Raw genomic sequence first — 26882 nt, 5'->3', positions numbered from 1 at the left:
AGGGGAGTTTGGTCATCATCATTTGTTGGTGTTCACACAGCACAGACACCTGAGACAGGAGGGCAGCTCCTACCCTTGAGAAATGCCATTTTCTCTCATGTGATCTCCCATTATTTCCCAAAGAGCAGCAGATGCCAGGATTGTGTAGGACATCAATCAGGATGCCAGCACAGGAGCTGATGGATATCACTTGTCTCAAAATGGAAGATGATTTAGACACATCAAGGCATCAAATGCAGGGAATATTGTGCTTGCTGTGGGAGGACACAATCTTGGCACTGCCTCTCCAGAGCAGCCTGGGGGCTGAGCCTGCTGAGCCTGCAGGCTTTAGGCTCCTTCTGGAGGTTTCCAGCACTGTAATTCTTGTTCCTACAGCAGTTTGACTCCCTTGTTGCCCAAACATCTCAGAGGACTTCCTTGGGATAAATTGCACTGTGAAGGATTTTCTGCTGTAGAATAATATTTTGACTTAGCTGGTTGTGTGAGAGCAGTTGAAAGGAAGACTTCTAAAGATAGAAAAATCTTTCAATAAGTTTTATCCTGTTTTTATACACTTGTCATATACAGGTAGTTTAAAGAATCCTAATGGAATTGTGAATTTAGCAATTGTTCATTAGATTTTTGTAAATGTGCAATACTGACATGGCACATTCACTATTAGCTCCTTTAATTTGGTCCTGTGGAGGGAGAGAGGTGAAAATATTTGGGTTTAATAATGATTTTCTAAACAAAGTAATGCATTTTTCCACCTAAGTGTGGTATTGTGGGGTTATTTTCCAAACTCATTGAGATAAACAACACATTCCACTGAAGAGAGCAGGAGAAGAACAGTTTATCTGTCACAAACACATGTGGGAAGTTTAGAGATGAAGTGTAGGTTATTTTTCAAGTGGTTAAAAAATGAGCTTGTGGAAAACAAGTAGAGCTTCATCAATGTACTGGAGCTACCACAGAAGTGAATAGAAAAAAAAGAGTATGTTTAATTTTGCTGATTTTAAACTCAATTTCATAAAATCAACACATAAAAGTAAGATTTATTATAGGCAAGATCAGAGAGGATCATAAATGCTTCTCACCTTCTGGTGACATCAGAGTTGGGTCCCTTGCCCTCAGCCTGCTGCTAAATGCGAATGGATCAGGGACTAACCCTGACCCCAGCACACCCACGGCCCCGGGTGTCACTGCCAGGTGTCCCACACCAGGGGCAGGTTTGTCATGGCAGGAATTGCTGTTTGCAGCACTGAGAGCAGAGCCAGCAGTGAGGTAATGCCCAGGGGATGTGGGCTCAGCTCTGAGCCTGGGCCACTCTTTATTCACAGCATGGACATGGCCTGAGAGGGCTGTAAAGGGAGAACATCAATAAATACTTCTGAATAAAGTACTGCAGACTGAGGTTTGACGTTTGATTCTGAAGGAGTGCCAGTGTTACAAAGAACACTCCCCCAAAGCCTTTCAACTGCACCTTATTTGTATCAAGTACAATGTCAAAAACCATTACTCTGAAAATAATTGTGGGAAAACTTTAGTGCACATTTTTCTGTTCATTTAATACTGGCAGGACCTGCTTAAGTTGCCAGTAATTGCTGGGAATCAGCCTATGTTTCTAAATTCTGAAATTTGCAAGTCACTTTTATGTGCTGTGACCCTATGGACTTCAAGATGACATCTACTCTGATCACATTAACAGTTACTTTGTAAAAATCTACAACATGCCCTTGAGCACAGAAAATAGTTGAAAACAGTTTAGAGACTTTAGATTTTAAAATCTGTGATATTTCCTTTGAACAATTTATTTTACATTTCCCTCTGACTGTGTAGATCTTGGTGGATGGAGTGAGGAAAGTCTTTCCCTTAGGAATTGTAGTTGGTGTTTTTTTGTAGTGAGGGAATAGATGTTAGCTAAGAAACTGTGGCATTATTTTAACAGCTGTAATTTAGTCCTATTTACTTGAGGACTAAAGGAGGCATAGCAGAAAAAACCAGGGAACCCATATTTTTTCTCTGGTTCTTACTTTATGTGAAAAAGTCAATTACTGAGAAATGACAGGCAATGCTTTGTATTTTTAGCCATACTGAGACTGCAAAAATTTCATAGTGTCAGGCTGTTTAGTGCCATGATTATGTGATCAAAGGTGGAGTTGTCTTGCCAGGCTAAGCTCAGCTGTTCCACAGCAAAAAATTGGAATAAAAAATAGAACTAATGAAGAAAATGGCACCAAAGAAGAGGCAGCAGCAGGAAACCGCAGGATGTGTTTAAAATGGCTTTGCTGAAGCCATTTTAATGTGGGGTATTTTAGAGCAGGGCTGTGCTGGCTGAGCCGGGCTTTGCTGGTACCTCCTGGAGCTGAGCTCTCTCCAGGCCCTTCTGTCGCCCTCAGCACGAGCAGGAAACAATATTTTACTCTAATAAACCACGGCCAGCGGCTCGGCAGGGTTGTTTGGGATGCAGGCTGGTGCCGCATCCTCACCGTGGCGAAGGAAAGGGAATTTTGGGCAAAATTGGGAAAATCCAAATTTGGCGCTCGAACCCCGCGGGCCAACAGCGCTGCCCGCGTGGCGCCCCCTGGCGGTGCCGGGCGGAACTGCACCCAGGCGTGCCGGGACCGGCCCTGAGCGATAAAACAAAATGCAAAAATATTTATTTCTGATAGCAAAATATTCTTTATTTACTTACCACGGGGACTTTCACAACCAAAGGTACCTGAGCATCAAAGCTGGAGCACCAGGCTCTTCTTCTACAACAGTATTCCCTCCCAGTATTTGTATTTTATCACAAAAAAGAGTCCTTCAATCAGTAATTTCCACCAGAACCTGTCTAAACTGATCAAACTAATTCTTAACAGTACAGGTTATAATTATGCAAAGTATAACTCACTGCTTTCAGATAAACTGGGGAGAGGTTACGGATTTGAAGCAAAATCACACAGAGAAAAAAAACTATAGAAAAAAATGCATTAACTAAGTAGTTTTAGAAAGCCTAATAACAATATTGTTCAAAGCTTGCCAAGCGGTTGGGTGGTATCTCCGTGGTGGTCAGAAATGTTGGTAAAGCATGCAGGAACATACCTGAGGTGCTGATAGAAGCTCAGCAGTGGGAGCAGCAGCTGCCCTGGCTGTGTGGCTGAGCAGGCTGGGGCAGCCTCTGTCCTGCCTCTCCCCTGGGATCAGCACTGGCAAGAGCTGGAGGAAAAGCAGCTCAGGTGGGACCTCTGGGACTGCCAGAGCCAGCCCCAGGCAGTGTTGTGATAGGTGACAGTTTTCTTGGGAGAAGTAAAGGAAAACAAGGTGAATTTTTAAAGCCATCCCCAGGCAAATTTCCTACATGCAGGGAAGGGTGGAGGATGAAGGGAATAAGAGCAGAAAGAGAAAAAAAGTTTTTTCCATAAGAAATAAAATTAGTTATAAGCAAACTCATGCTCATATGAGCTTTACTTTGTGTGTCCACAAGTATGAGTGGCTTTCCCACTCTGACAGCCAAAACCTAACAAAACCAGAATGCAGTGAACATGGAAGAAATTCTGCCTGGAAGACTTCTTTGTTTCACATCTCAAGCTGCCCTGTTTTACATTCATCAGGTTCCTTAATCCACTTTTATGTGGGCTTGTCTCCTCTTACACAAGCTATGTGTGCATACATTGTTATTTGGCTGGATTTTAAGAATCAGAAGTGTTGGCTATGATTCTCTTTGATTATATAAGCTTTCGAGTATCAAAAATAGGGTCTGTGTTTTGTAACATAACCTCTCACTTTGCTGTGAGGCAAAGAAAGGAGGGAAGAGGTGGTGATGGGTTGGGATGCTGAAGACGCTGGTGGGGGAAGACAAGAAGTGTGAACAAGCTGCAGAAGGTGAAACAATGGCAGTAAAGGGTCTGGGGGAGGTCAGCCATGCAGCTGGAGTGTCACCAGAGCAGGTGGATTTTGGGCAGGAGATTTTTGCCTAGATTGGAAATTGGGAGTGAGCAGAGATGCAGAGAGAGACCACGGAAGATGCAGGAATAGTAATCAAAGCGGAGGATAACTATGGAGGGGGTAAATACCTTGGCAGGATGGTAGGGAGGGTATTTAAAGATATTTCTTAGAATTGCTGTAGAAGAAAAGTAAAATGGAGCAGGGGGAAGGCAGTGGAACAATAATTGGGATTGTGTGAATAACAAGGCTGAATTGATCACAAAGATTGTCTGTCCTGGCAAAGATAAGACTGGAAAGAACATTAAGATCTCCCAGATTTTTCCTGCTTTTAATGATGGCATCAGGCAGTCCCATGCTTCAGCAAAATGAAGTGCTTTGCCTTTGTCCTTTATTGGCTGCTGTAAATCATCAGCCCAAGGAGTCGTGAGGGGTGTCAGAAACCCTCCTGGCACGGAGAGCATCTCCTCTGGGTCAATTCCAGTGCAAAGAGAGATTAGTTACCTGTGCATGAACCTTCCTGCACATTTTCTGTGAATAATCCAGGTCTGTCAGGCAGAACAGTTTATGAATGTGCTTGAGGGGGAAAAAAACCCCAACCATTTAGAGTGTACTTGGTGGTGTGGTTTTTGAATGCAGTGTATACATTGTAGGAAGCAGAGGAGAGGTACTGAGCTTTGATATCAAATGTCTGACTTGCTTTTAAGTCTTTTTGGGATGTTGTTGTAAGGCTGGAGCCCCCTTGGTGCTTTCCTTCCTTCCTTTGATTTGGAGCACCCTTAGGTGCTTTCCTTCCCTCAGCTCACCTGAGTTTCCAGGTAATGGCAAAGCCTGAAAGGAGAGCCTGGGAGAGGAAGGGAATTTCTGTTCAGAAATGCTCCAGCTGATAGAGAAGAAAGCTTCTGGGTCAGGAGGTGTGTGTGCTCTTAAGCAGTGGTCTGAAAGGAAAGGTAAACCTAGAAAACTGTCTCAGCATTGTGGCTGCTTCACTTGCAGTGCTTAAACTCATTAAAAGTTTATGGAAGCATTATCTGGGGGAGATGCTGAGGGCAATATGCTGAATTCCTGTGGTTTATACCTCAGCCTCTTGTAGCTGAAAGTGGACATTCAAAAGGTAAATTGGTTCCTGCAATTGTATTTATTGGTTCTTTCAATGTGAGGCAATAATCAAAGGCAGATCCACTGCCTTACTGTTGTGCCTTCCATGTGTTCTCTCATTTGGAGGTGGACACAATTGGGCAGTATGATTATGAATTATCAGTGCCATCCAAAGAGAGAGAGAGGGAGAGAGATATCACTTGTTGTCATGACAACAAAAGATGATGAGGTGTTTACTTGGAGCTGAGTTCTGCACAAGGATTCACATCAAGCTGCATCTGAGGATTGGTGTTTGGAGAGCTCCTCTTGGAACAGCTCATTCCTCCTTCCAAACATTGCCTGCATTTGTGCAGCTTTACCCCAGGATATGTGGAAGACATCTCTCTGAAAGCTCAGCCCAGGACAGAGCAAAGGCTTTATTTGCAGAAGGCAGGCTGTAGTTCAGGAATGGGGATCCTTCCCAGCCTGCAGCTATGGAAAACCAGCCAGTCCAGTGCCTGCTGTTTGTACAGAAGGAGTTTGTAGTGAAGAGACTTCCTTTTAAAATGAATCACACCGTAACTCACTTTTATAATCCTTTCAAATCTTCTTGGCTTCTAAAAGTATTTGAGTTTAAGAGCATGCTTTGTAGTATTAATTTTATCTCACTGAGCTTCCTTTTGTATATAAATCTCTGCTGGGGTGGGGGAGATATTATTTATTAATTCCTTGGAAGTGGCTTTTATGCAATGTGTACTGAGGAGAGAAGAGTGTATTTTATATTCAAATGTGGCAAACTACAACTCTTCTCTCTGAGTAAATATGCTCTGGATAAAAAGAACTGTGTAAGTGCTGCACACCATTGGTTACCCAACTGCCCTCTTGTTGTACTTGCCTTTTAGTTAAATTTTAGCTGCTGTTCTTCAGAAAGGTCTTTACTGCCTTTCAGTTAAACCCATGGAGAAGGTGAATTTGGTTGTGTTCATTTAATATAGTCAGAGACCATTAACACTATCAGGGATAGGCAGTCAGAAATGTTATTTGAAATTCTTCAGTCACAGCTTTTGTTTTTAAACACTAGATATTAAATATAATTGTAATATATAGCACATTTTGTACTTGGACTATTTTGCTTGATTGTAGTTTAGGAATCTAGAGACAGAGGGGAGTAAGGAAGAAGTGATGAGAATGCTGAAGTAGGATTTGCAGCTCTTAAATTATAGGAAAATCTAATTGAGTCATTTTTTTTATATTTCTAGTCCTGCTATTTGAATGTAAAATTAAAAAGTTTCAGTAAGGATTTAATACATCTGAAATTCTGGTTTTTCAGTTACAGCACTGGGAGTTTTGGGGTTGTAAGCCAAATTCAAACCCCAGTTGATCTCAGAAAGAACTTGGCACTTTTTGAGGCAGATCAAGGTCTTGAAAAGTCAGATCTTTAGCCAGACCTCTACATTTTATATCTGATCTTGTCCCCTCTATTTCAATAATGCCTTCTTCAAAACAAGAATGTGTGACTTGTTGCTTTGAGACATGCAGCATGGGAAATACTGCTCAGTTATTTATTTCAAGTAGCAATAGTGCATCAATGACTGGAGTCAGAGGTTAATGAGAAGGGCAGTGTCAATGATGGCACAGGAATTGACTGGAATAAGACCAGAAAAGACAGGTGGCATGATGGATTTGATGCAAACACCAATGGCAAAACATATATTAATCATCCCTTTTTCTTGCAAGCTCTAAAGTTGTGAGCCTGTGCCAGTTTTCTGTGCTGCCCTTTCCTGGTGCCATCCATACCTGATGAGCTGTGCATCAGTCACTTCCTCTGTCAGTGGGACCAGCTGGTGATGCTGGGGCTCTGCCACTCGTGCTGGTGCTCCCAGAATCTCCCTCCCTCCTCACTCCCATCCTGGCTCTGAGTGAAAAATCTCACTGGAGATTTCCTGTAGGACAGAGGCCAGGTCCTGGCAGTTCATCCCATCAGTTGCTTTATGGGGTGTGCAGGGAGCTGAGCATTGCTGTGCTGTCTTTTTGGGGAGCCTGCAGTGCTGCTGAGCTGAGTTATCTGAAAAACCCTGGAGTGTGCACATCCCTCAGCATGGCTCTGGGGCTGCCAGGCTCTGGGGTTTGCCTGCACAGAGGAGGTGGCAGCACACGAAACTACTGCTGCAGCAGCCAGCTTGCCTCCTTACAGTGCAGTGCTCCTGCCCTCTGGTTCCTGTACCAGGGAACAGAATTTATGGTCCACCCCATCTCCAGTTCTCCCTGCCTTTAGTGGAGATTGGGATGAGCCAGCCCCAAGGGGCAGTGAGTGTGCTGTGGCTGAGCAGTGGCAGGGCTGAGGAGGAGGGCTGGGTCTGAGCAGACAGCTCCTGACTGACAGACATGGATGATGCAAAGGGAATTTTTACTCCTTTTTGCTTTCCCTTGGATCCGAGGAAGCTGAGGGGTAGAACATGGGGCTCTGGGAAAATACTGTAATTATGGGTAATCTGGTTTGTCTCTATCCTTTGGAAGTCAAATTCAGTGTATGAATTGACAGTCTTGCAACTCTGACCTCCTTTCTTGAAGGTTTTCTGTACTGTTCTCTACTCTTGTTACTCTCTCTTCAGGGATTCCCTTTCCTATTTTATTCTCTGTTCCACAAGCATGAAATTTGGAGAATAACCTCCCCATTGGCCAGCTGGTGCTAGGCCAGCCACCATCTCTCATAGTCCTCTGGAGCCTACCTTGGATCCTATTTGCTTGGAAAGAATCCCATTGATTGTAAATCAGTTTTATGGCAGAAATTCTGGAGTAGGGAGCATCTTTGTTGTTTGTGGTGATAGCAAGCTTGCAAAACAAAGCAAGATGAAGAAACCAATCTAATTTATCAATGTGTGACTTCTGAAAAATTGTTTGTACTAAAGACAACGATGTGTACAATCCAACTGAGAAAATAACGCTGTGAAGTTGGAGAGTAAGCAATGGAAGTTTTGCTTTCTCAACCAGGAGTAGATGCAAAGATATGCCTGCACTTTATATATATTGGTTGCCACAATGTGTAAGAAAGAATTGAACAGGTGAAATGCCTGTACACAGGTTGTGGTTACTGCCATTCTCATTAAATCTGTAATTTTCGTTCAGCAGTGCAAACTGACTGTCACCCAAACACTGACGTGAACGGGCTGCTGATATCTATAAAAGAAGGTCAAATTGACTGTATCCACGAGTAAGAGCTGCTTCACTGTCCCTTTTTCCTTGCAGGAGGAATGCAAGCAGATCCTGGCCCGGCAGAAGTCCAGCTCCCAGTCGGATTCCCACGACGACGAGGTTTCCCCGCCGCCGCCCAACCCGGTGGTGAAGGCGCGGCGCCGGCGCGGCGGCGTCAGTGCAGAGGTGTACACGGAGGAGGATGCTGTGTCCTATGTCAGAAAGGTACCCTGCGCCCTCCCTCTGCCTCCCACATGTGCAAGGCATCACAGTGACTCGTGTTCTGTCCCTGATTTGGGCTCCCGGGCCAGCCTGGAGGGTGGTGTCCCCATGCTGGCATAAGCAGAGCCTGACCATCTTCACACTCAAGGTCTTTTTCTCTCCTTGACTGAGGATTTCCCCTATCAATGAGATTTCAGAATTCACTGTTCCTTCTTTTTTAAGATGTGCTGCTCATCTAACAGGGTCAGTAATTCACAGCCATTTTCTTGATAGTCACTGGCTTCAGCATTGTCTGAGTTTGATCAGAAAATCTCATTATTCAGGACAGCTTTTCTACTGCTGCATTTCCTGTTTATTTTGTTTTTTTGTTTCCAAAGTCAGACCTGCCTCAAGTTTTCTTTAATCTAAGTCATTTAGGTTTCCTAGACCACTCAGGCACATATTTCCCCTGTTGATTAGGTACCACCTAACCCACTGAATTTTGGAAGTGTCTTGACCGTACTTGGGTGAGTTTGTGTGACCATTGTCTTTGAAGAAATGCCAATCCCAAATTAGATAATTTCTTCACTAGGAGCTCTATTTTGGGCTTCTCTCTTTTTAACTGCCTTTTTCAGAAAAATATCTAGCTATGTTATATCTTTGATATCTCTTAATAACTCTGCATTTCTTTTTACACTGGGTAAATCTTTCAAATATCTAGCTATGTTATATCTTTGATATCTCTTAATAACTCTGCATTTTTTTTTGACACTGGCTAAAGTTTTCAAAGATTATTGAAAGAGAGACATTACAATAGCATGTGTCATGTTTGTTTAGGGAGCCAGGCTGAAAATGTATTTCATAAGGTTGACAGATGCTGCTAATGTGCTTTTGTGCACGCCTGGAGTAGCTTTAACTCAAAGAGCTTTTTCTTTATGGGAATGCATTTTGTCAGTCACTGTTTTTTTGGCAGAATGCTTTTTGCCTTTGCAGTCAGATGTGCTTTTGTCATCTGCTTATGATACAAGTTCACTGGCTGCTCTGGGGATTTCTGTCCCAAAGAAAAAAAGGAATTGGGAGAGCCATTTATCCTAAAAACAAATGTGTAAGAGTATTCTTGTGGCAGTTAAATAATGTTTGCAAGTGTAATTTGCAAATTTAAACAGCACTGTGGTCAAGCTGTTAATGAATGCCTTGCACTGTTAAAAAACTTGTGTGATACTTCAGAAGCCTCTTTAAAACACTTTTATTTCTGTGCATTTTGCAATATCCCCCTAAAAAACTTCCATGAAGAGATCCCATTTGTTTCTGCTTATTATGGGTTCCATCTGACTCTTCTGAAAATCAAAGGAAACATCCCTTCCCACCCCCCTCAGCAATTCTTTTATGTTTATAATGGAACCTGAAGTAAACTTTGTTTTCTTCATTTCTCAACAGTGATGTCAGTGAGCCCTGACAGTAGCATGAGTAGGCAAGAACCAGAAGCAGCAATACAGATCATATTCTGTGTCCTTTGACTAGTCCTGTTATGATTTTAATTTCCTAGGAACTGACTGATCCCAAATAAAAATAATTTAGGAGATAGTTTCTTGTACAGCTACAGATGCTGGAAGGAATACAGAGCTAGCACTGGGAGGATTTGTGTCAGTGCTTCGTCTTCTGCCATAAGCAAAGGAATTCCATGGTGAAACCCATGGATGTGTGATTTCTAGAACACAGAAATAAAAGGAGACACTGAAAGGACAAATTATGGAACAAATTTAAGAGAGTAAAAAGCAAGGCAAAGGTTGTGTTCGACTATTGCAAACAGATGGAATTTTAGATAGTAGTCAGGAGGAACTGCTGGCTTGAATTCAGGTGTTGGATGGAAGCACATCTGGGTTATAAGCCAGTTTGAAGGATCCCTTGAAGGGGTGAGCTATAGCATGAGTAGTGCTAGAGGCAGTGAAATGAGTTATGTCCCCGGAGAGAAAATCAAAAGAGATTTAGCTTTGTGATTTGAGCAAGCACATGGCATGGCTTCCTTCTGGGGAAGATCTCTGTGGAGGGTTAGTTCATCCTTGAACCAGAGAAAGCAATATTTGTCAACACATCTGGCAACCCAGCTAGCAACTAACAGAACAGGAATCTAGCTCTAAAGAGGGTGATCAGCTTGAAGAGAACATCCAGTGATTATGTGGAAGAGTGATGTAAGAAATGGCCAAGTGATTCTTGCAGCGTTTGACTCTGCTCAGACGCCTGGTCACACCTAGAGAGCCTCTCCTGTGTTTTCTGTGTCCCTGCCCCAACAAACCCACAAAGCCTTGTGGCCTTCACTGCTGCAAATTTACACTGAGAAAAGCTACTCAGTGCTATTTCATCATCAGACAGAAAGGCTGGAGTTGAGTGTCTCGGTGATCTGATTATTTACCCCTTTGGCTCATCAGCAGTAAGCTGAGCTGGTGTATTCATAATAGAGCAAGGGTTCAGGTCTGCAATTCAATCCAGTGTTCCTCTGATAGGGTAAAAACCAAGAAAAAGATACTGGCTGAATTTGACATTGAGAAATTTAAACTTTTAGATAATTAGATCAGATTTCACTCTGATACAAACATGCAGTTTGACTTGATTGGAGTAATCTGATTTCTGCAGCAGTCAATGCAAGAGAGGTCTGAAGCCAGTTTGACTTTATATCTTCACAGTGCAGCATTTTCCTGTGAAATAAATCTTGATAATTCTTTGTGGGAACTGGTTCTACATCAGTTTTACCCTTTGAGGCATCCTTCTTTGGGTTGGATGAGTATTTCCTGCCTTTCCAGGATGAAAGAAGGAAAATACCTGCACATCAGCACAGGTAGTAACTTGCAACAGACAGATACACGACTTCTATCATAAGAAAATGTGAGAGCTAAATGCCCCTTATCAGACCTTTACTGTGCAGTAATTGAGACTGACAAACAGATTCTGATTTTCAGATTGCAGTAAGGTTCATTTAACACTTAAAAGTTTTGCTATGCTTGATTCTAGCTTGTTATAATGAACCTATTAAGGAAAATCACATTATCAAAGACAATGGATATCTTTGACAGGTCATAATTTTGTTACAAATTCCTTGTGTCTCTCCTACTCTTGGAGTCTCTGACTGATAGGAGAAATAGAGAGATACATTATCTACTGATATCTTACCTAAATGGTTACCAAAATGGAAAGCCTAGCTTTCCAAAGTGGAAATACTCCTGAATTTCAGCTTTTATTTTAAGCAAATTCATGCACAACAGGACTTTTGACATCTCTCCAGTTAACAAATAAAGACCTCTTCATTGTCAAATGGAAATTCTGCTTGTTTGCCATGAAGCCAAGGCACAGGATTTGACTCAAGTGGGCCTATCAGGAGCTTGGTTCCTTATACCACAGGCAGTACTGAAAAATATGATGTATTCAACACATTTTTTTACCTTTTTCCTAAAGAAATGTTGCTATTTTCACAGTTTTAAAAGTAGGTTGCTTCTGATATGGGTTGGAAGGAAGAGGAACATAAAATACATTTTCCTCAGTCCAAGATACTTGAAAGGAGATTACACAGCTGCCAATATCTCCTAATTACAGTATTTTATGGATATGCTTCTCCTCAGTCATCTCTGATCTTATATTGCCTTTCTGAGTGTCATTTTGAGAACAAAATTTCTTATCCACACATTATCAAAACTGTAATTTATTACTTTCTTAGTGGCTTTATATTATAGCCTAATCCTGTCGCAGGGCCTGAAATGAAATCACATCCATTTTCTGGAATAGTGGAATTTTCTGTAGATTTCATGATTTGTGAGTGGATACAATCAGGCATGTAATTACCTCTCATTCTTTTCTCTACAGGTTATTCCAAAGGACTATAAAACCATGACTGCTCTGGCCAAGGCCATCTCCAAGAACGTGCTCTTTGCTCATCTTGATGACAATGAACGGAGGTATGAGGGGCTTTATGACTCAAGGGAATTCACAGCTTGGTGTGAGGACAAAAAAGATTAAATTAAATTAGATTAAATTGGATTAAATTTCATCTCAGGGTCCAGAACTGCTCTCACTGATGCATTTGAGTCACACCCTCAAACATGCTTATGGTATTATGACAGAGGGTAAAACCACAAGGTAAAAAAGGACAAGAAGAGGTTAGCGTGTATTCAGATATATTTAATGTTTTCAGAACAGATAGGCCTAATAAACTTTATTCTAGATTACTTAATTAGCTAAAGCAATCTCAGAAGCATTTGTCATTACTTCTGAAACTCAGGCTAGACAGGTCAAGTGCTGAATGAGGGGGAAAGAAAAAACATAATGTCTGTAAAGAGATAAAAGGAAATGACAGGTAAATTGTTTTGTTCTTGGAAAAACTGGAGCAAACAAATTATGTGTAAGCACCTGAAGGAGACCAAGGAGTTCAGTAAAAGCCAATGTGACTTTAAAAGGCTTGAAAATGTCTTTCCAGAGCTGATAGCAAGCTGTACAGCTGGGGGAGGCACAAAGGAGGCCAAACAGCTCAACTTCCAGTAATGATTTTTACATTAATGTTTATGATGGATTCATTAAAAAACCAGAGAAGTGTGTCTTTAGTGAAACTACTGTGCAAAACTGATGGAATTGTACAAATAGCAGGTATCACTGGTCCAGCATTCCAGTGGAAAGGTGCATTGAAGGGGCTGTTCTGCTTTTCACCATTATTGTCATTAGTGGCCTCAGTGGGACAGGCGATGAGTGTTGAATTTTTAGCTGACATGAAGATGGGAAGGGCTGCTAAAGCACTGGCAGACAAGGATAGCATTCAGAATTATGCTGACAGCTTGAAGGAATGTTCTAGTAAAAGCAGGATGGGTTGACACTGAGCCAAGTGCAGAGAAGTATTCCTTAGGCAGGAAAAACACCTTTATGACTATAAGACAGTTCTGGTAGTTCCTTGAAAAACTACGTGGAACTTATTGTGCCTCATGGTCTGAATAACTGTCACTAATGTAAACCCTCTTTTTTTTTTGAAAATACTAATTTTTTTTTTTTTCTGGGGTAACTAAACAGAACATGCAAGATGTCCCAGTGTTGGAAAGATTTCAGCTGGAACACTGTGTCCAGTTTGGGCACTGCACTTCAAGGAAAAGCAGTTGTAGGAAATTCATGGAGGAGTGCTGGGAATGATCCAGACCTAGATAACCTCACTTCTGAGGGCAGAATGGGATTGCTTGGCCTGCAGAATAAAAGTTGGGGCAGAGGGATGCAATAATAGCTTATAGTTGCATGTGAATTATGCTATATGAGTGATAAACTGCTCTGTGGGCCAGAGGGTAAAGAAAATCAATTTTAAAAATTGTTTTCTCCAGTGGGAGAGAGTCAAGTCAGATCCAAGAGGAGGTCTCTGATTGCTTGGGTCGGTTGTGGAGCCTCCACCACTTGAGGCCATTAGGACAGATTAGGCTGCCAGGATTGACAAGATCAGCCCTGCCTGGCAGCAGATAAGGCTCAGTGAGAGCAGGAGCTCCTCACCAACCCCACTTTCTGTGCTCCCATGGTCAGAAAAGACAAAACTTTCTCTACACTGGTGGTTTCAGTTCTGGCAGAACATCAGCAGCACAGTCCCTTGGTGGGGCTACTCAAATGCACTCAAAGCACATTCCAAGAGTGCAAATTTTGCTCCCTCTTGCAGATGTTGACACAGTTTAATTACTTTGCAGTCTTAATGATATCCTGTTAACATGCAGATTTCTGGAGTAATTAGAAGAGGATGAAGTTTGCACATTTCTTGCAGCTTTTTCACCCACAGAGGAGAATCCCTGTACAGAACTGCTGCAAATCCTGATTATGCTGTCAGCATGCTGATGTGCCAGGCACTGAAGGATAGGTTTTAGGGCTGGAAAAAAAGGATATTTCAGTAATCTGTTATCAAAATAGGGTGAGAGACAAGATCTGAAGGACAAATGCTTTTTCTTACGCTGTGCTGATTGCACATCATGATCATGGTCTCTCCTATCTGTTCCCTGTGTCCCATTTTCCTCTGTCCTGTCATGGATTTGTGGTAGGAGTGAGAAGAGACCTGCACAGGCTCCCTTGTGTGTGCTGCAGGTGCATTGTGGAGTCTTTGCTTTTGCAAACTAAGGCTTGGCCAGGTGCATTCTACCTCTGCTGTCAGAAGATTCAGGAGCTGCTGGGCTGTGCACTGGAGCATGCTCAGGTTCAGACCATGCCTCCTCTAGCCGGATGGTCCAGCAGGCTCCTCTGAGCCTCGTGAATAGACAGCAGCCGAGCTGCATCAGGAAAAAAAAGATGACAAGAAGAACTGATTCTGCCTTGCAGACAGATTTGAATGAGAAGTAAACTGAGATCCTTGCTCTCCCTTGTCTGGTTGCATTTTGCAAATGTGAAGTCAAGAAGAAGTCAGGTACCATTGCCATCACTCCATCTGGCTCTTAATGCAATATGTGTTCAGGGAAGGAATGGTAATTTTATTTCTCTGCATTGGTTGAAAGCTGGTTTGTATTTTAACTGTATTCTGATGTGAGTTTTTGTAAATTTATTGCTTGTTTGTGCTTTCTACAATAAGATATTTCATTTTTTCTATCTTAAAAGTTTGTATTAAATGAGGTGTTCGATTGGGAGGATGGTGCATGGTTTGAGCCTGGAAACAGAGCCATGCTCCCATAAAGGAAGTGCCTACAATGTCTGCTGATAGAGGTTGTGCTGAGAAACATGCAAAAAGGTACACAACTTATATAAGAAGCACTTAATACTTTTCTCAAATCAGAAAAATATGAAGATATATTCAGGAAAAGAAAAAAGAAAACCTTACAAAAACCACCTTTTCCTCCTCCCATGCTAAAATTTCCCAAAATACAATCAAGAAATAACCAACTAGTCCAGGCACGACACTGTTACGATCTCAACTGCAGTTCAAGAGGAATGAGTCGCTGCTCTGTTCCATGCTCTGGAACCACTGTACCTCGGATGCCCTTGGTCTAACTCCGGGACGCCGGCCGCAAAAAAAAAGTCCCTACTGAAGTGGATGTGTTTCCTGACACTGCCGTTTATTCAATAGGTTCGATGGCAGGGATTTCCTTTAGTGTCCTCTTTCAAGAGCCATTCCCTACCAAAAGAGAATTCAGGCTTTGCGACAACCGCCCCCCCAGTTTTCAGCCTTGAGGGTGGGGGGATCCCATCGAATGAACTCTCCTTTTGAGGCAGTGGCCTTCCTCCTGGCAAGATTAGTTCACCAGAAACCAGGCTGTTCCATCCCACACGATATCCAGCGACCCAAATAGAGCGAATCCAAATGACAGGCCCAGCCTCATCCATTTTCTCCACGATAATCTCTCAACCCAAGTCCGATTTTCATCTTCATCTCAATCTATCATTCACCCTCTTGTTCAGCTTCGAGGAGATTAAATGTTGCAAGGCCCGCAATATTCATGGGAGGGTAAAAGTTTTAAAGTCCTTTTCTTCGACATGACCACACGTGTGCTCTGCTACAGGCGGCGGGAGCTCTCTCTGCCTCTCCCCTTAGCTGCCCAGCTGTGTGACCAAATTCGAGGTCCGGACTGCATACCTCTGGAGCGGGGGGGGGGGGGGGGGGGGGGGGGGGGGGGGGGCTGGCCCGATGTCTCGATGTCTCTTGGGGCTCCGCCACCCTTCCATCCTTGAAAGCCCCCTCAACCCCCACCTCTGTCCAGGCCCCAGGCCTACCGCATGGCGGCCCCTCCCCCACCCAGCAGCAGCGGGCCGGGCGGGGGAAGAGATCTGAACTCTTCGCCCGACGATGTCCAAAAGAGGAAGTGCCAGGGCAGTGCCTTGCTTTTAACCCCTGTGTATTCTCGGAGGTGTGTCCAAACCCCACTGGCTACACCAGGTGTCAGTATGAAACCCAAAACCTTCATTGGTTTGACCACAGCTTCCCAGAATTCCCACTCCTTCCTGGTCAAACCATGACAATGGACTAGCAATTTCTTATTTACAATGGATGACTCTTGCATTTTTTCTTTCTTCAAAAGGATATTTGTGTTAGCCTGCTCTGACTTGTGTTGCACTTGCTGCTTGGCAGCTGTGAAACTTAAACCCTTATTTATAAAGGCAGAGTGTAGTATACAATCTCTGTGTCATATATTCCATATGAGGGGTTGGTTGCATGAGAAATCATGCTGAAGTTAAGGTAAACAAGGGGGTTTTTTTGCAGTGGTGTTGGAAATACTTTTCTTCAAGTCTTATTTTAGAGCACATCTTTTCCTGTGCCGTGCTTCAGGCAGGGCTGCCATCCATGTCCTACACACACAGAGAGTCCCTGGTGTAAAATTATACTGAAAAGTGCAATGAAAGGGAAATGTAACTGCAACAGTACCAAGAGCAGCAGAGCTGGTTATCAGCAGCTTTTGCCAGGATGTTCAGGAGTTGCTCACATTGCAGAGAGCAGTGCAGCTCTGTGCAGTGACCTGGCACTCCACTGTTGTCTCATGGCACTTGGTTAAACTCCGGAGTGAGGTCCTGGTTCTCCCAAAGCCAGTGGCAAAATGCCCCCTACCTGAAGTGGGAATGTGGTTTTAGCTGTGAGACACTGCTGTTTTATTTGAATAATATGGTTTGTGTTGAGGGGATTTTCCTTGCTGATCTTATCCCTTCTGTCTCTGAGGCGATCTCACGCTTCAGACCTGCTCTGAAGATGATTCAGGGTTTGCACCAACATCCCCCCTTCTTTGGCCAGTCTGTGTGGGAGTTTTGCACGTGGGTGAGGCTGGTGAGGCCAGTGCTGTGCCACTGCTCTGCCTCTGCAGCCTCTGAGGATTCCTGCCTGTGCACAGATAGAATTACACCCAGAACTTGGCAGCGCTCTGTTTCCTCTCCCACTCCTGGATATCCAGCAGATTAACATCCTCTAACATCCTCCCAGTTGTGAAATGGTGTATAAAGTCAGAATTGGTGACAAGGGGCCAGCCTCAGTGACCTTTTTCTGACCTCTTGTGATTAATCTCTTCTAACCCAGCAGTGTAGCAGTGAAGATTTTTCATTGTTCATCACGTAATGCTGGAATACATTCACACCCACTTGGCTCTGCCGTGATGTTGAGTAGTAAATGGAAACAAGAGAAAGAAATTATTCATTTTTCTGCTGTGGGTAAAAATAAAAAAGTCACTTTTCATCATTTCATTGACAGGATGTTGTGTCTCTGCTGCACAGGGGCAGTGGGGAAGTTCAGAGGTGAGCTGCTGTGGGAATGAAGGCTGGACCCAAAGCTGATGATTGCCAAGGAGGAGAAGGAATTGGAACTGAAATAACCAGTAGGGGAGAGAGCAGTGTGGTGGTGTCCACAGGGTCCCAGGACGAGGGAAGAAATGAGAATGTTGGCTCCATGTTTCAGAAGGCTGATTTATTATTTTAGTATATATATTATATATATTATATTAAAACTATACTAAAAGAATAGAAGAAGGATATATATATATATGTAATATATATTATATATATTATATTAAAACTATATAAAAGGATTGAAGAAAGGATTTCATCAGAAGGCTTGAAAGGAAAGGAAGTAGAATGGAATGATAATAAAATCTTGTGACTGACCAGAGTCCGAGACAGCTGGACTGTGATTGGCCATTAATTAGCAACAACCACATGAGACCAATCACAGATGCACCTGTTGCATTCCACAGCAGAAGATAATCGTTGTTTACATTTTGTTTCTGAGGCCTCTCAGCTTCTCAGGATTTTTCATAAAATGTCGCGGCTACAGAGCAGGGCTGAGAGCAGCAGAGTGTAACTCCTGCTTCCAGGCTGTCCCCAGTGCCAGGCTGCCCTGCTGAGCCATGAGCCATATCTGTCAGTCCCTGTGCAGAAGCTCAGTGGCCTCCTGACCACATAAAGAAGTGGAAAGGTTAAATGTTCACCATATTTGAGTGTAAATGCTGTGTCAAACTTGTTCATCAAGGAGTGAAGAGAGTGGATCAATGTTTAGCTAATGTAATTTTTGGAAGCATTTGTTACTAATGTGCAGGCAGCTGTAAGGCTTGCAACAGTTTTCAGAATATTTTGGTGTATTTTATTACTTGCATTATTAATAAATTGGTTTCTTTGAACAGTATAATGGTGTGCAACAGCTTTGAAAGTAAGAGGCACAAAATAGTATTTAATGTTTTTACTAAAATGTTGAGCTCTTTTGAAGACACAAAAAAAGTACCAAGAAATGAACTTGAAGACTCTGTATTTATTTCAGCAGTACAAGTGTTGTGTTTACTCTTGTGTGTTCCCTGAAAGGCAAAAGTGGGAGGATAGAGAGCATTTTTAATACCTGTGCTTGTTGGGACCAAGAAGAATGTCGGCACTTTGCAGACCAGGTTCCTCAGCCTTACCTTATTTACCATTTTTGTTGTTCTCACCTTTCCCTAGCTGCTCCATGTTTTGCTTGTTTTTTTAAATTTTTCACAGCAATGGGATATTTTTGAGTCCTATTTAGGATGTGACCAGTGCAATCAGTGGTTCCTTTCATGCAAATGTGATACTTTGGCCATGAATCTTCACCATGGATTTATGCTGTTGGTCACCCCTCCCTTAATATTCTTAGCAGTTGTGTCTTTACTTTCAATATATCTATTTTCTCAGACTATTTCTTCAATTTGTAATCATTTTACATCCTCAAGTTTTTTGAAGTGCTCACCGCTTCTTTGCAGCAAGGTATTGTCAAATTCAGAAAAGACACTTTTCATCTGGGTCACTAACGACTTGGGGTTTCTTTCAATACAGGCATAAATTATCATGAGAAAAGTGGCTTTCCATAGCTAACAAGTGAATTTTAGTTGTTCTCCTGTGGATCTCATATTGAAATCTTGAAACTTCTGGTTATTAGTGAATTTCAAGGACATTATTATTGCCATCAGCTTTATTCACTTCTGCATAATACCATGTTTTATTAAAGCACTGGCTGCAGGCCAGCTGGAAAGCCTCATGCAAGGGAGGCCTCATTCCTTAGGAGGAAACCTAAGACTGCACCATTCAGGAGCAAGATATTTTAGAAACAGGATGCCACAGCCATGACATATTCATTACACATCCTGTGTTTGCCTTGCACTTGTAACTTAAGTCTTTTGTCAAAAAACAAACACAGATTTAGCTTCTGTCTGTGCTTCATATATGCCTACAGCGTGCAGAACAGTGCAAGAAAAATTCCACCTTAGACAGAAAACTCAGGGTGTGGTTCCACCATTGATTTAAGCTGAATTCTGAGCTGGTACCAAAGGATGAAGTAGCAGTGAGTGCCAGACCTAGGTTGCATGTTCCTGCTGCTCTCATGGGCAGGTGGGCCAGAGCAGCTCTCTGAAAAGGGATCCTGCCCTGCAGGGTTATTTTCAGCCAGAGCAGGTCCTTCCTGTCCCCCTGTGCCTGGCTGCAGAATGCTTTGGCAAGGGGAGGGATGGAGTGGGCAGGGCAGGATCTCCCCTCTTGGCAGCAGCAGGGGCTCAAATCAAACTAAACTGCTGGCAAAACTGCACCCTAATTTCCATTCTAGTCACTGGACAAGGCTAAGCATGGAAATAGATGTGTGTGTTAAGCTTTGCCAAGAATACCCAAGACCTTGAGCTAAACCACTGGGAAGATGAGAGATGAAAAGGAAGAATAAGATATGAGAGGGAAATTGCACAGTGAGGCATGGCAGCGGGGGATGAAGGGCTTTGCTGATCCCTAACATGGGTTTCTTGAGTTATATTAGGATTCTTTTGGTGACCAGAGCTGGATGGCATCCTTCACCCTCCTTTTTGGGGTAGCAGAAGAGAGAGGAGATGCAGCATGATCCCAGTGTTGTGCAGATACATCCCATGAGGGTTTGTAAAGGTGTGAATGCCCCAGCTGTGCTGGAACTTCAGGAGATTCAGCAGACAGTCGTGGCTTGGGGACAGAGAAAGTGTGAATATATATTCCAAACATATTATGCATGTGTAACAGATCTGGTACTGAAGAAACTGGTGCAAATCTCCTCACTGTGTGGGAGAATTTTTCCTGATCATCATTGGTACTGGATGATTGGCCTGTCCTGTGAATTCCAGTTGTAAACAACCAAAACCAGGAAACTCAGATTTACCAAGGCATGCTAAACAAAGCTTTTCTTCTTTGGGTGACACCAAGCTATTTTCCAGGTAAACTGCCTTGCAATCCAGCTTTTTCTCTGTGCCTTTTGTGCCTTGTTTATGGCCTTGATTTCTCATGGTGTTTAAAAGTGTTCTGTTTAACTGTGAGCTGTTCCATTGGCTGGCTGTGGATGTCAAAGGAACTATTCATGTGTTTAAATGGAAGCACACTCAATCTTGTTGAATTGGAGCTTGCCAATGAGGAATACTACTTAAACTAGAAAAAATTACAGATTTTGGAGACAAGAATCATCTGGCAGCAGAGATGGAAATGAAACCAGGTAGAGTTGCCCAGCAGTCTGGAAAATAAATGATCCAATTCTCCATTGAAGGATTAGCTGTGAATTTAGCACTGCCTTTATTTTCCAGTACATCCATCTCATTTGTCCAAGAATTATTGTCTTTAATTACCATTGTGGTGCCTGCAGGCAGCAGACTTTAAATTAGTTATGCAAAGTTGTGCTCTCAGCAGTCACCCAGAGATTGTATCTGCTTTGGTACCAATCCCCTTACAACAGCCTGACAGCATCAGCAGAATGTACTTTTTGTGATGTCAGGATTTGGCCTGGTAGGTAAGCTGCTCTCTTAAACAAAACTAAAAGCACACACATTTGGTATTTATGGATATTTTTATCTCTAGAAACAAATAGTGTCAGTTTGTAGCTTTTTAGGGGTTGTGATTCACCCCCAGTGTTTTGTTAGACAGTTTATATTCTTCATCACAAATACTGGCGGCGCCATGCCTAATGGGGGTTATTTTTAATTCTGCATAAAGCACTGGTTTACATATGGGCAGCATGTCACCCATTCTGAAAAACAGAGTTAAAGCAGAGAAGTTATTTACATAAATCCTTTTTAGATCTAGAAAAAATAGCCTGAGGCAAATAGTATTCATGCATGCTCGTGAAACAATCTTGAGTCTAAACTTATCTCTCTATATATAAAACAGAAAAATTATGACTACTGCTTGAATTTAACAGGGCTTGTAAAATTTTTCTACCACTGCAGTACACATGACTGTGCCTTTGTGTGCTTCTTTACACAACAATTAGCTGGCAGTGGCTCTGCAAATACATTACTCAATGCTAAGGCTTTCCAGAATTAAACACAAAGGTTAAATAAAAGAACGTCCACTCTTCTCAGCATGTCTTTGTCTTTGCATCAGAGCAGCTGGAAGCAGTGATTTGTCTTTGTGCAGGAATGAACGAGGGTTTATTTCAACCAAAGCTCTTTAAAATGCTGTTTCCTTTCTTTCACCCCCCCAGAAGGGTTGCAGGTAACCCATCACCAGTTACTGCTGACTTCATGAGGTGCCTGATTCTGCAGCCTTGCAGGGCTCTGAGAGCCTTCAAGTGGGGTGGGATGCTCCTGGAGGATCAGCTCTGTGATTCCATTGCTTTGTTATGCATTTAGAGCAGGCTCTTCAAAGAGCTTAAAGGAACTGGATACTCCCACTGATTGATATATAGTGGGAAGCGAATGTTTAACTCCTGTAAGGTTCTCTTGAAAATCCCCTCCTTGCATTCTGTGTGTTTCCATGATGAGGTGACATCTGCTCAGTAACACCCGTGTTTGGGAAGGCAGGAACTGCCCTTCAAACAAAAAAATATCCTATAATACTGCAAGATTTAGTAGTGGGATTTTTCTTCTGTATAGAAAGAGAGAATTCAACTCAACAACCAGATGAAATTTCTCTGTCGTTCCGGTGCACTTAATGGGAATACCAAGTGTAAGTTATTTGACTGTTAGGCTGCTAACTCTCTTTTAATGAAAAAAAAAAAGCCCTGACAAACCCAAACAATGATTTAGTTCTTGTTTTACAAGTTCCTTACTAAAGACTTTGACCTGAAGTACATGGCGTCTTGTGAGGTAACAGCTGGTCTATCATTGTCTTCGGAAAAAAGCAACAGTTGCTAAGATTTGGAGAAACAAAGATGGTCTTTGAATCAACTGGAACAGCTGTAAGGGACTGACACACCATGCGCTGTCAGCTGCTAAATTCAGATATTCAGACTGCCCGAAATGGGATACTTTAACCCTTGGGCACCACCAGATTCCTTTTCTCTCTTTTTGACTTTTTTTTTAAGCAGAAAAAGAAATTGGGTTTTCAATTTGCTTTTTGCTTTCAGAAACTAAAAAACAAAACAAAATCCCCCAAACTATCACTTTCTTTGTAGGGAGGTTGTCTTTTTTTGTATTTATTCAAGTTCTGATATATAAATCATCCAAAGGCATGTTTGTTGACAGCTGAAATTTGCATTAGAAAAGTATAATGTGCTTCTCTGTGTGGTGCACTAAAACGAAAATATAATAGTGCATATCCAAAAAACAGCATCAGATGCTATTTTAAGGCACTCAGCATCTTCCCAGTTTTGTATGTGGAGACTGTATTTAGTTAATTGAAGCAGAATGAAGGTGAATTTATCATATGTGGGAGGGAAAGGTAAGTGATAGCAACAACCTCTTTAAAAGACACATGTTAGTTCCATGTGAGATCCAAAAGCTGGTGGCTGAAGTTGGGCACATTCAGACTGGAAAAGTTTAGTTTCTCTTTTTAGAGCAATCAGGGAACTGATCCATAATTTAAATTAGCTTGGGATGTGGCAGATTTTTCCATTGCTTGAAACCTTCAGATCAAACTTGGCTCTCTGCTCTTGCTGGTCCTCACAGTATGTTCTAAAGTGCTCCAGAATATTGTGAGGGCTTGTTTTTTTGTTGTTTTTTTTTTTTTCAAAGATGGCAAAACGTGATGACATGAAAATTGATTTCACTTAAAGAAGAGTCAGCAGCCATCTCTTGCTAACAAAACACTTGTATGACATCGGCCCTCCTGAAAGCCAAGCTCTCACAACTTGGAGCCCAGCTGGTTTTGGGATGTCTGGAGCAGGCACACGCTGGGGCTCTTGCTAGGCTATTGTTCCAGCTCAGCTACAAAGGATGGGGTTTGATTTGGGAGAGATTCTGTAGCTGGTGTTGGATGGTGGCAGGGAAGCTGTGCACAGCACATGAGCTGCTCTGGTTGGTGATGGAGAGGGTGAAGCACCCAGGGAGAGGGGCCCAGAGGAGCTCTGCTGCCCAGAGCAGGACTCCAGTGCTCAGCACTGAACCCTCTGTTTTCTGGCCCAAACAGCCATACTGCCTCAAGCTTCTTCCTAAGCCATTTTCTTCGGTATTTCCCAGCTTAGCTTCTTCCAAAAACTCTTGCTGATCACATCTAACCTATCTCCATGTGTCCTGCACTCCTAAGTCCCGATCCTGCACCATCTGAATAACTAAAAGATTGGCAATTTATCATCACTGTTTGCAGGATCAAGCTTAATTCATTCTATTACGGATATAACTATGTGAAAAAAGTAGATTTGCACCATGACCCCAAAAGTTCTTTGCTCATGTGAGTGAACGTCCTAGAATAAAGGCTGACACACAAATGGAATAATTTTCCAGATGTGATAATTGAGGTAAGCAGAATAAACTGCTCAGTCTAGAGCTTTCATTCTAATCAATAGGACAACACTTGATAGTCTGTTACATATTTATATTTATTATAAGGTCCACATAAAGGCCAGACCTCCTGCCATCCCTCTCTGCATTTGCAATGAAAGACCAAGTCTGCTGTCATTAAGCCAAATTCCAGCTCTGTTTTCCACATCTCTGTATTTTTCATGTCTGACAGTCTGAGAGATCTGTTTGTCATGAAAATCAGGGAAAAACAAGAGAAGCAAACCAACAGATTTACACATATTCTGAATTTAATTTCTTCTTATGTTATTCATAGTTGAAAAGATTTTTAAGGAGACTTTGCTGCTACCTTTGGATTGCTTGCTCTTCTTTTCCCTAGCAGAGGCACATCATTATTGTATGAGGTGAATGGGAATTACTTTTCAGTATCCAGAAATAGACTTTGGCCTCTTGACATCCTAATAATTCCCAGAACAGCCAACTGAACCTTCACCATGATAGACTGGATTTGCTATATTAAAATATTGCAGCAGTGCCCTGATTTCATGTCCTGACAGTTTAATCACTGCAGTTGACCCATGTTCCTCATAGAGCTGCTTTCTGCAATGTGGTTACAACATCCATGCAGATTTTCCTTTGCTTTTAGAAACCTGGTTTAAAATAGTGAACTTGTTTCGTCCAAGTTTACCTACTGTTCCTTAATGCTATGAAATGTGTCATATTTCTTCTCTTATTTATTAAATCCTGTGCTTTGACTAGAATGTATTTCCAAGAATATTAAATTATTGTTCTATTATTAGAGCACGAGCTTTGATTCCTTGACAGGTTGACAAGAGCTCTGGAACACTTTGCAGGAGCAGCCCTTCCTAATCAAAACTGTCCTCAGCAGCATCAGTCAGTTTACCCTGGTACCAAACTATAATTGAAATGAAGCTGCTCAGTTGTTCCAGCAGGGTATTGGGGAATCTGGGATTAATTCTCTCTTTTTCACAGTCACTCCACCCTCTCCACTGACAGCCACATTCAGAGCAGCAGCCACCAACACTCTGCAGGTCCTGATGCCCTGCACACACGTCCTGGTTGGGCTGCTCAGGCATTCAACATCTGTCAGGTTTCTTGGCCATCATATACCCCATTAATACAGGCTCATGGCCATGTCTCCTGCCATTTCCTAGTAATAAGCATTTAGAATAAGCATCCAGACTACAAAGACAATAAACCTACTAATTTGGTACATCTTGGAATCTTCCTTGTCCTGCAGGGTTATTTTTCTCAGCCTTCTGAGTGTTTTCATTTACTGTGCTCTCTGGCTCCTTGGCTTCCTTCCTCTTCTGGTTTAGGATTTTAACCAAGCACTAAAGATCACTTTAACATGCTCAATTTGGCTCTTTTTAATTACCTGAGCTATGTGTCATTGTGTGAGAAGATTCAGATTTCTTTTGCAGCAATTTGCTGTGAAAACAGCTACCTCACAAATACAGTCATTGTTTCTGTGAAATATGTACTTTTAGAACAGGTTCATTTTCAAAGGATGCTTTCATGGAAAACAAGATGGAATTATGTGGGAACAATGGAGATTCTGCAAACAATTCTTATAGGTAGTTCCTTTCTTCCTTCCAAGGCTTAGTGTTAAAATCAGATTTGAGCAGCAGAGATATCGGGAAAAAAAAAAAATTCAGTGATGTTGTATCCAGACTCCAGAACCATGTTCTAAAAGCCCACGGGTGAGCTGATGAACATGTGAAGGTTACATGGAGCTTATTTCTGAAAGGTATCTCCACATCTCTTGTTTATTTGCTTTATTTGTTTGGTTGCTCTGTCCCAGTGCCGTAGTGACACCCTCTGGCAATGGCAGGATAGCTCCATTGCCATTAGGGGCTCTTCAGCAGCAGTCTGTGAGCAGCCTCATGGGAAAGGCATTGGTGTGCCCTGTCCTGCCTTCCCTCAGAGCTGGTTTGGCTCCAGATTGAAATTCCCACATGTGAAAATAAAGTTAGCATTGTACATGATGGCTAATTGATACAAAATTCAAGCACCGTGCAATAAACAGTGTTGGACATTTTGTTCTGGTGAGTTGGATTTTCTTCTGGTGAGCAGCTTGAAAAGTTTCCCTTTGTGCTTAAATTAATTTGTTTACATCAACTCTAAAGCGCACTCTTCTCCTCTGGAGCACAGGCTCTGAGCCAAGCCTTAGCCATGCTTTGGCTGTGGTGTGGCTCTCACCAGGGCTGAGACTCACTGATCCCTTCTGCTGGGAAATAACACACATTTTTAAAGATGGAAAACCTAGAGTTGTCTACTCACTGTTAATTTTGTATATTGCATTGGAATTGCTTTTAATTCTGCTGTCTTACATGATGGGTCACAAAATACAAACTTCCTGCAGCTGACATTTTTCCAGGCAGTAAAAAGAAATACCAGCGAGCTTTTGAGGCAATTAGAACAGCAAGGTGGGGTGGATAAGGCTTGGAAAAAGGCATTAAGGTGCCTAAGTTCTACTAAAATCAAGGTTTTGGAAAACACTTAATGTTTTTTGTCATATCTAGGTCTGTGTCTCGTTTTGATGAGCAGCCTTGTGCATCTGCAGAGCAAGCTGGTAATACAGAATTATGAGTTGGGGCAAAACTGTGCCAGGTCCCTCACTGGGCCTCTCAGCAACCTGAATTAGCCCAGATACAGAAGTTTGTGCTGCTGGGCTCCAGAAAAATTAAAGACTTATTAGGGAGAGCTCCATGGATAAACAAGGAGGGGAGGTGCTGGGATGAAAACCTTTGGTTGCTCTGTCCCACAGGGACTTGCATTGACCTGCTTGGAATGAGCCCTCTCCAGTCGCAGGCAGCAGCTGAGCTGTCCTGGGTGGATTTTGGGGACTCTGGGCTGGGACACAGGGATTTCTCAGCACCGGGATGAGATGTGAAGGTCTGGCTC

General features: G+C 42.5%; 1 protein-coding gene across 2 annotated transcripts in view; it reads left to right on the top strand.

The window, feature by feature from the left end:
* PRKAR1B (protein kinase cAMP-dependent type I regulatory subunit beta) overlaps positions 1 to 26882 on the top strand; it is a 94330-nt gene that overhangs the window by 2373 nt on the left and 65075 nt on the right. For both annotated transcript variants that reach the window (XM_064726124.1, XM_064726123.1), the window contains exons 3-4: positions 8230 to 8400; positions 12229 to 12320. In XM_064726124.1, coding sequence (XP_064582194.1) covers positions 8230 to 8400; positions 12229 to 12320 — 263 coding nt within the window. The remainder of the gene's footprint in view (positions 1 to 8229; positions 8401 to 12228; positions 12321 to 26882) is intronic.

Source organism: Zonotrichia leucophrys, chromosome 14 (assembly GCF_028769735.1).
Source record: "Zonotrichia leucophrys gambelii isolate GWCS_2022_RI chromosome 14, RI_Zleu_2.0, whole genome shotgun sequence".
NCBI lineage: Eukaryota > Metazoa > Chordata > Aves > Passeriformes > Passerellidae > Zonotrichia > Zonotrichia leucophrys.
This window is presented reverse-complemented; position numbering and strand designations above follow the sequence as displayed.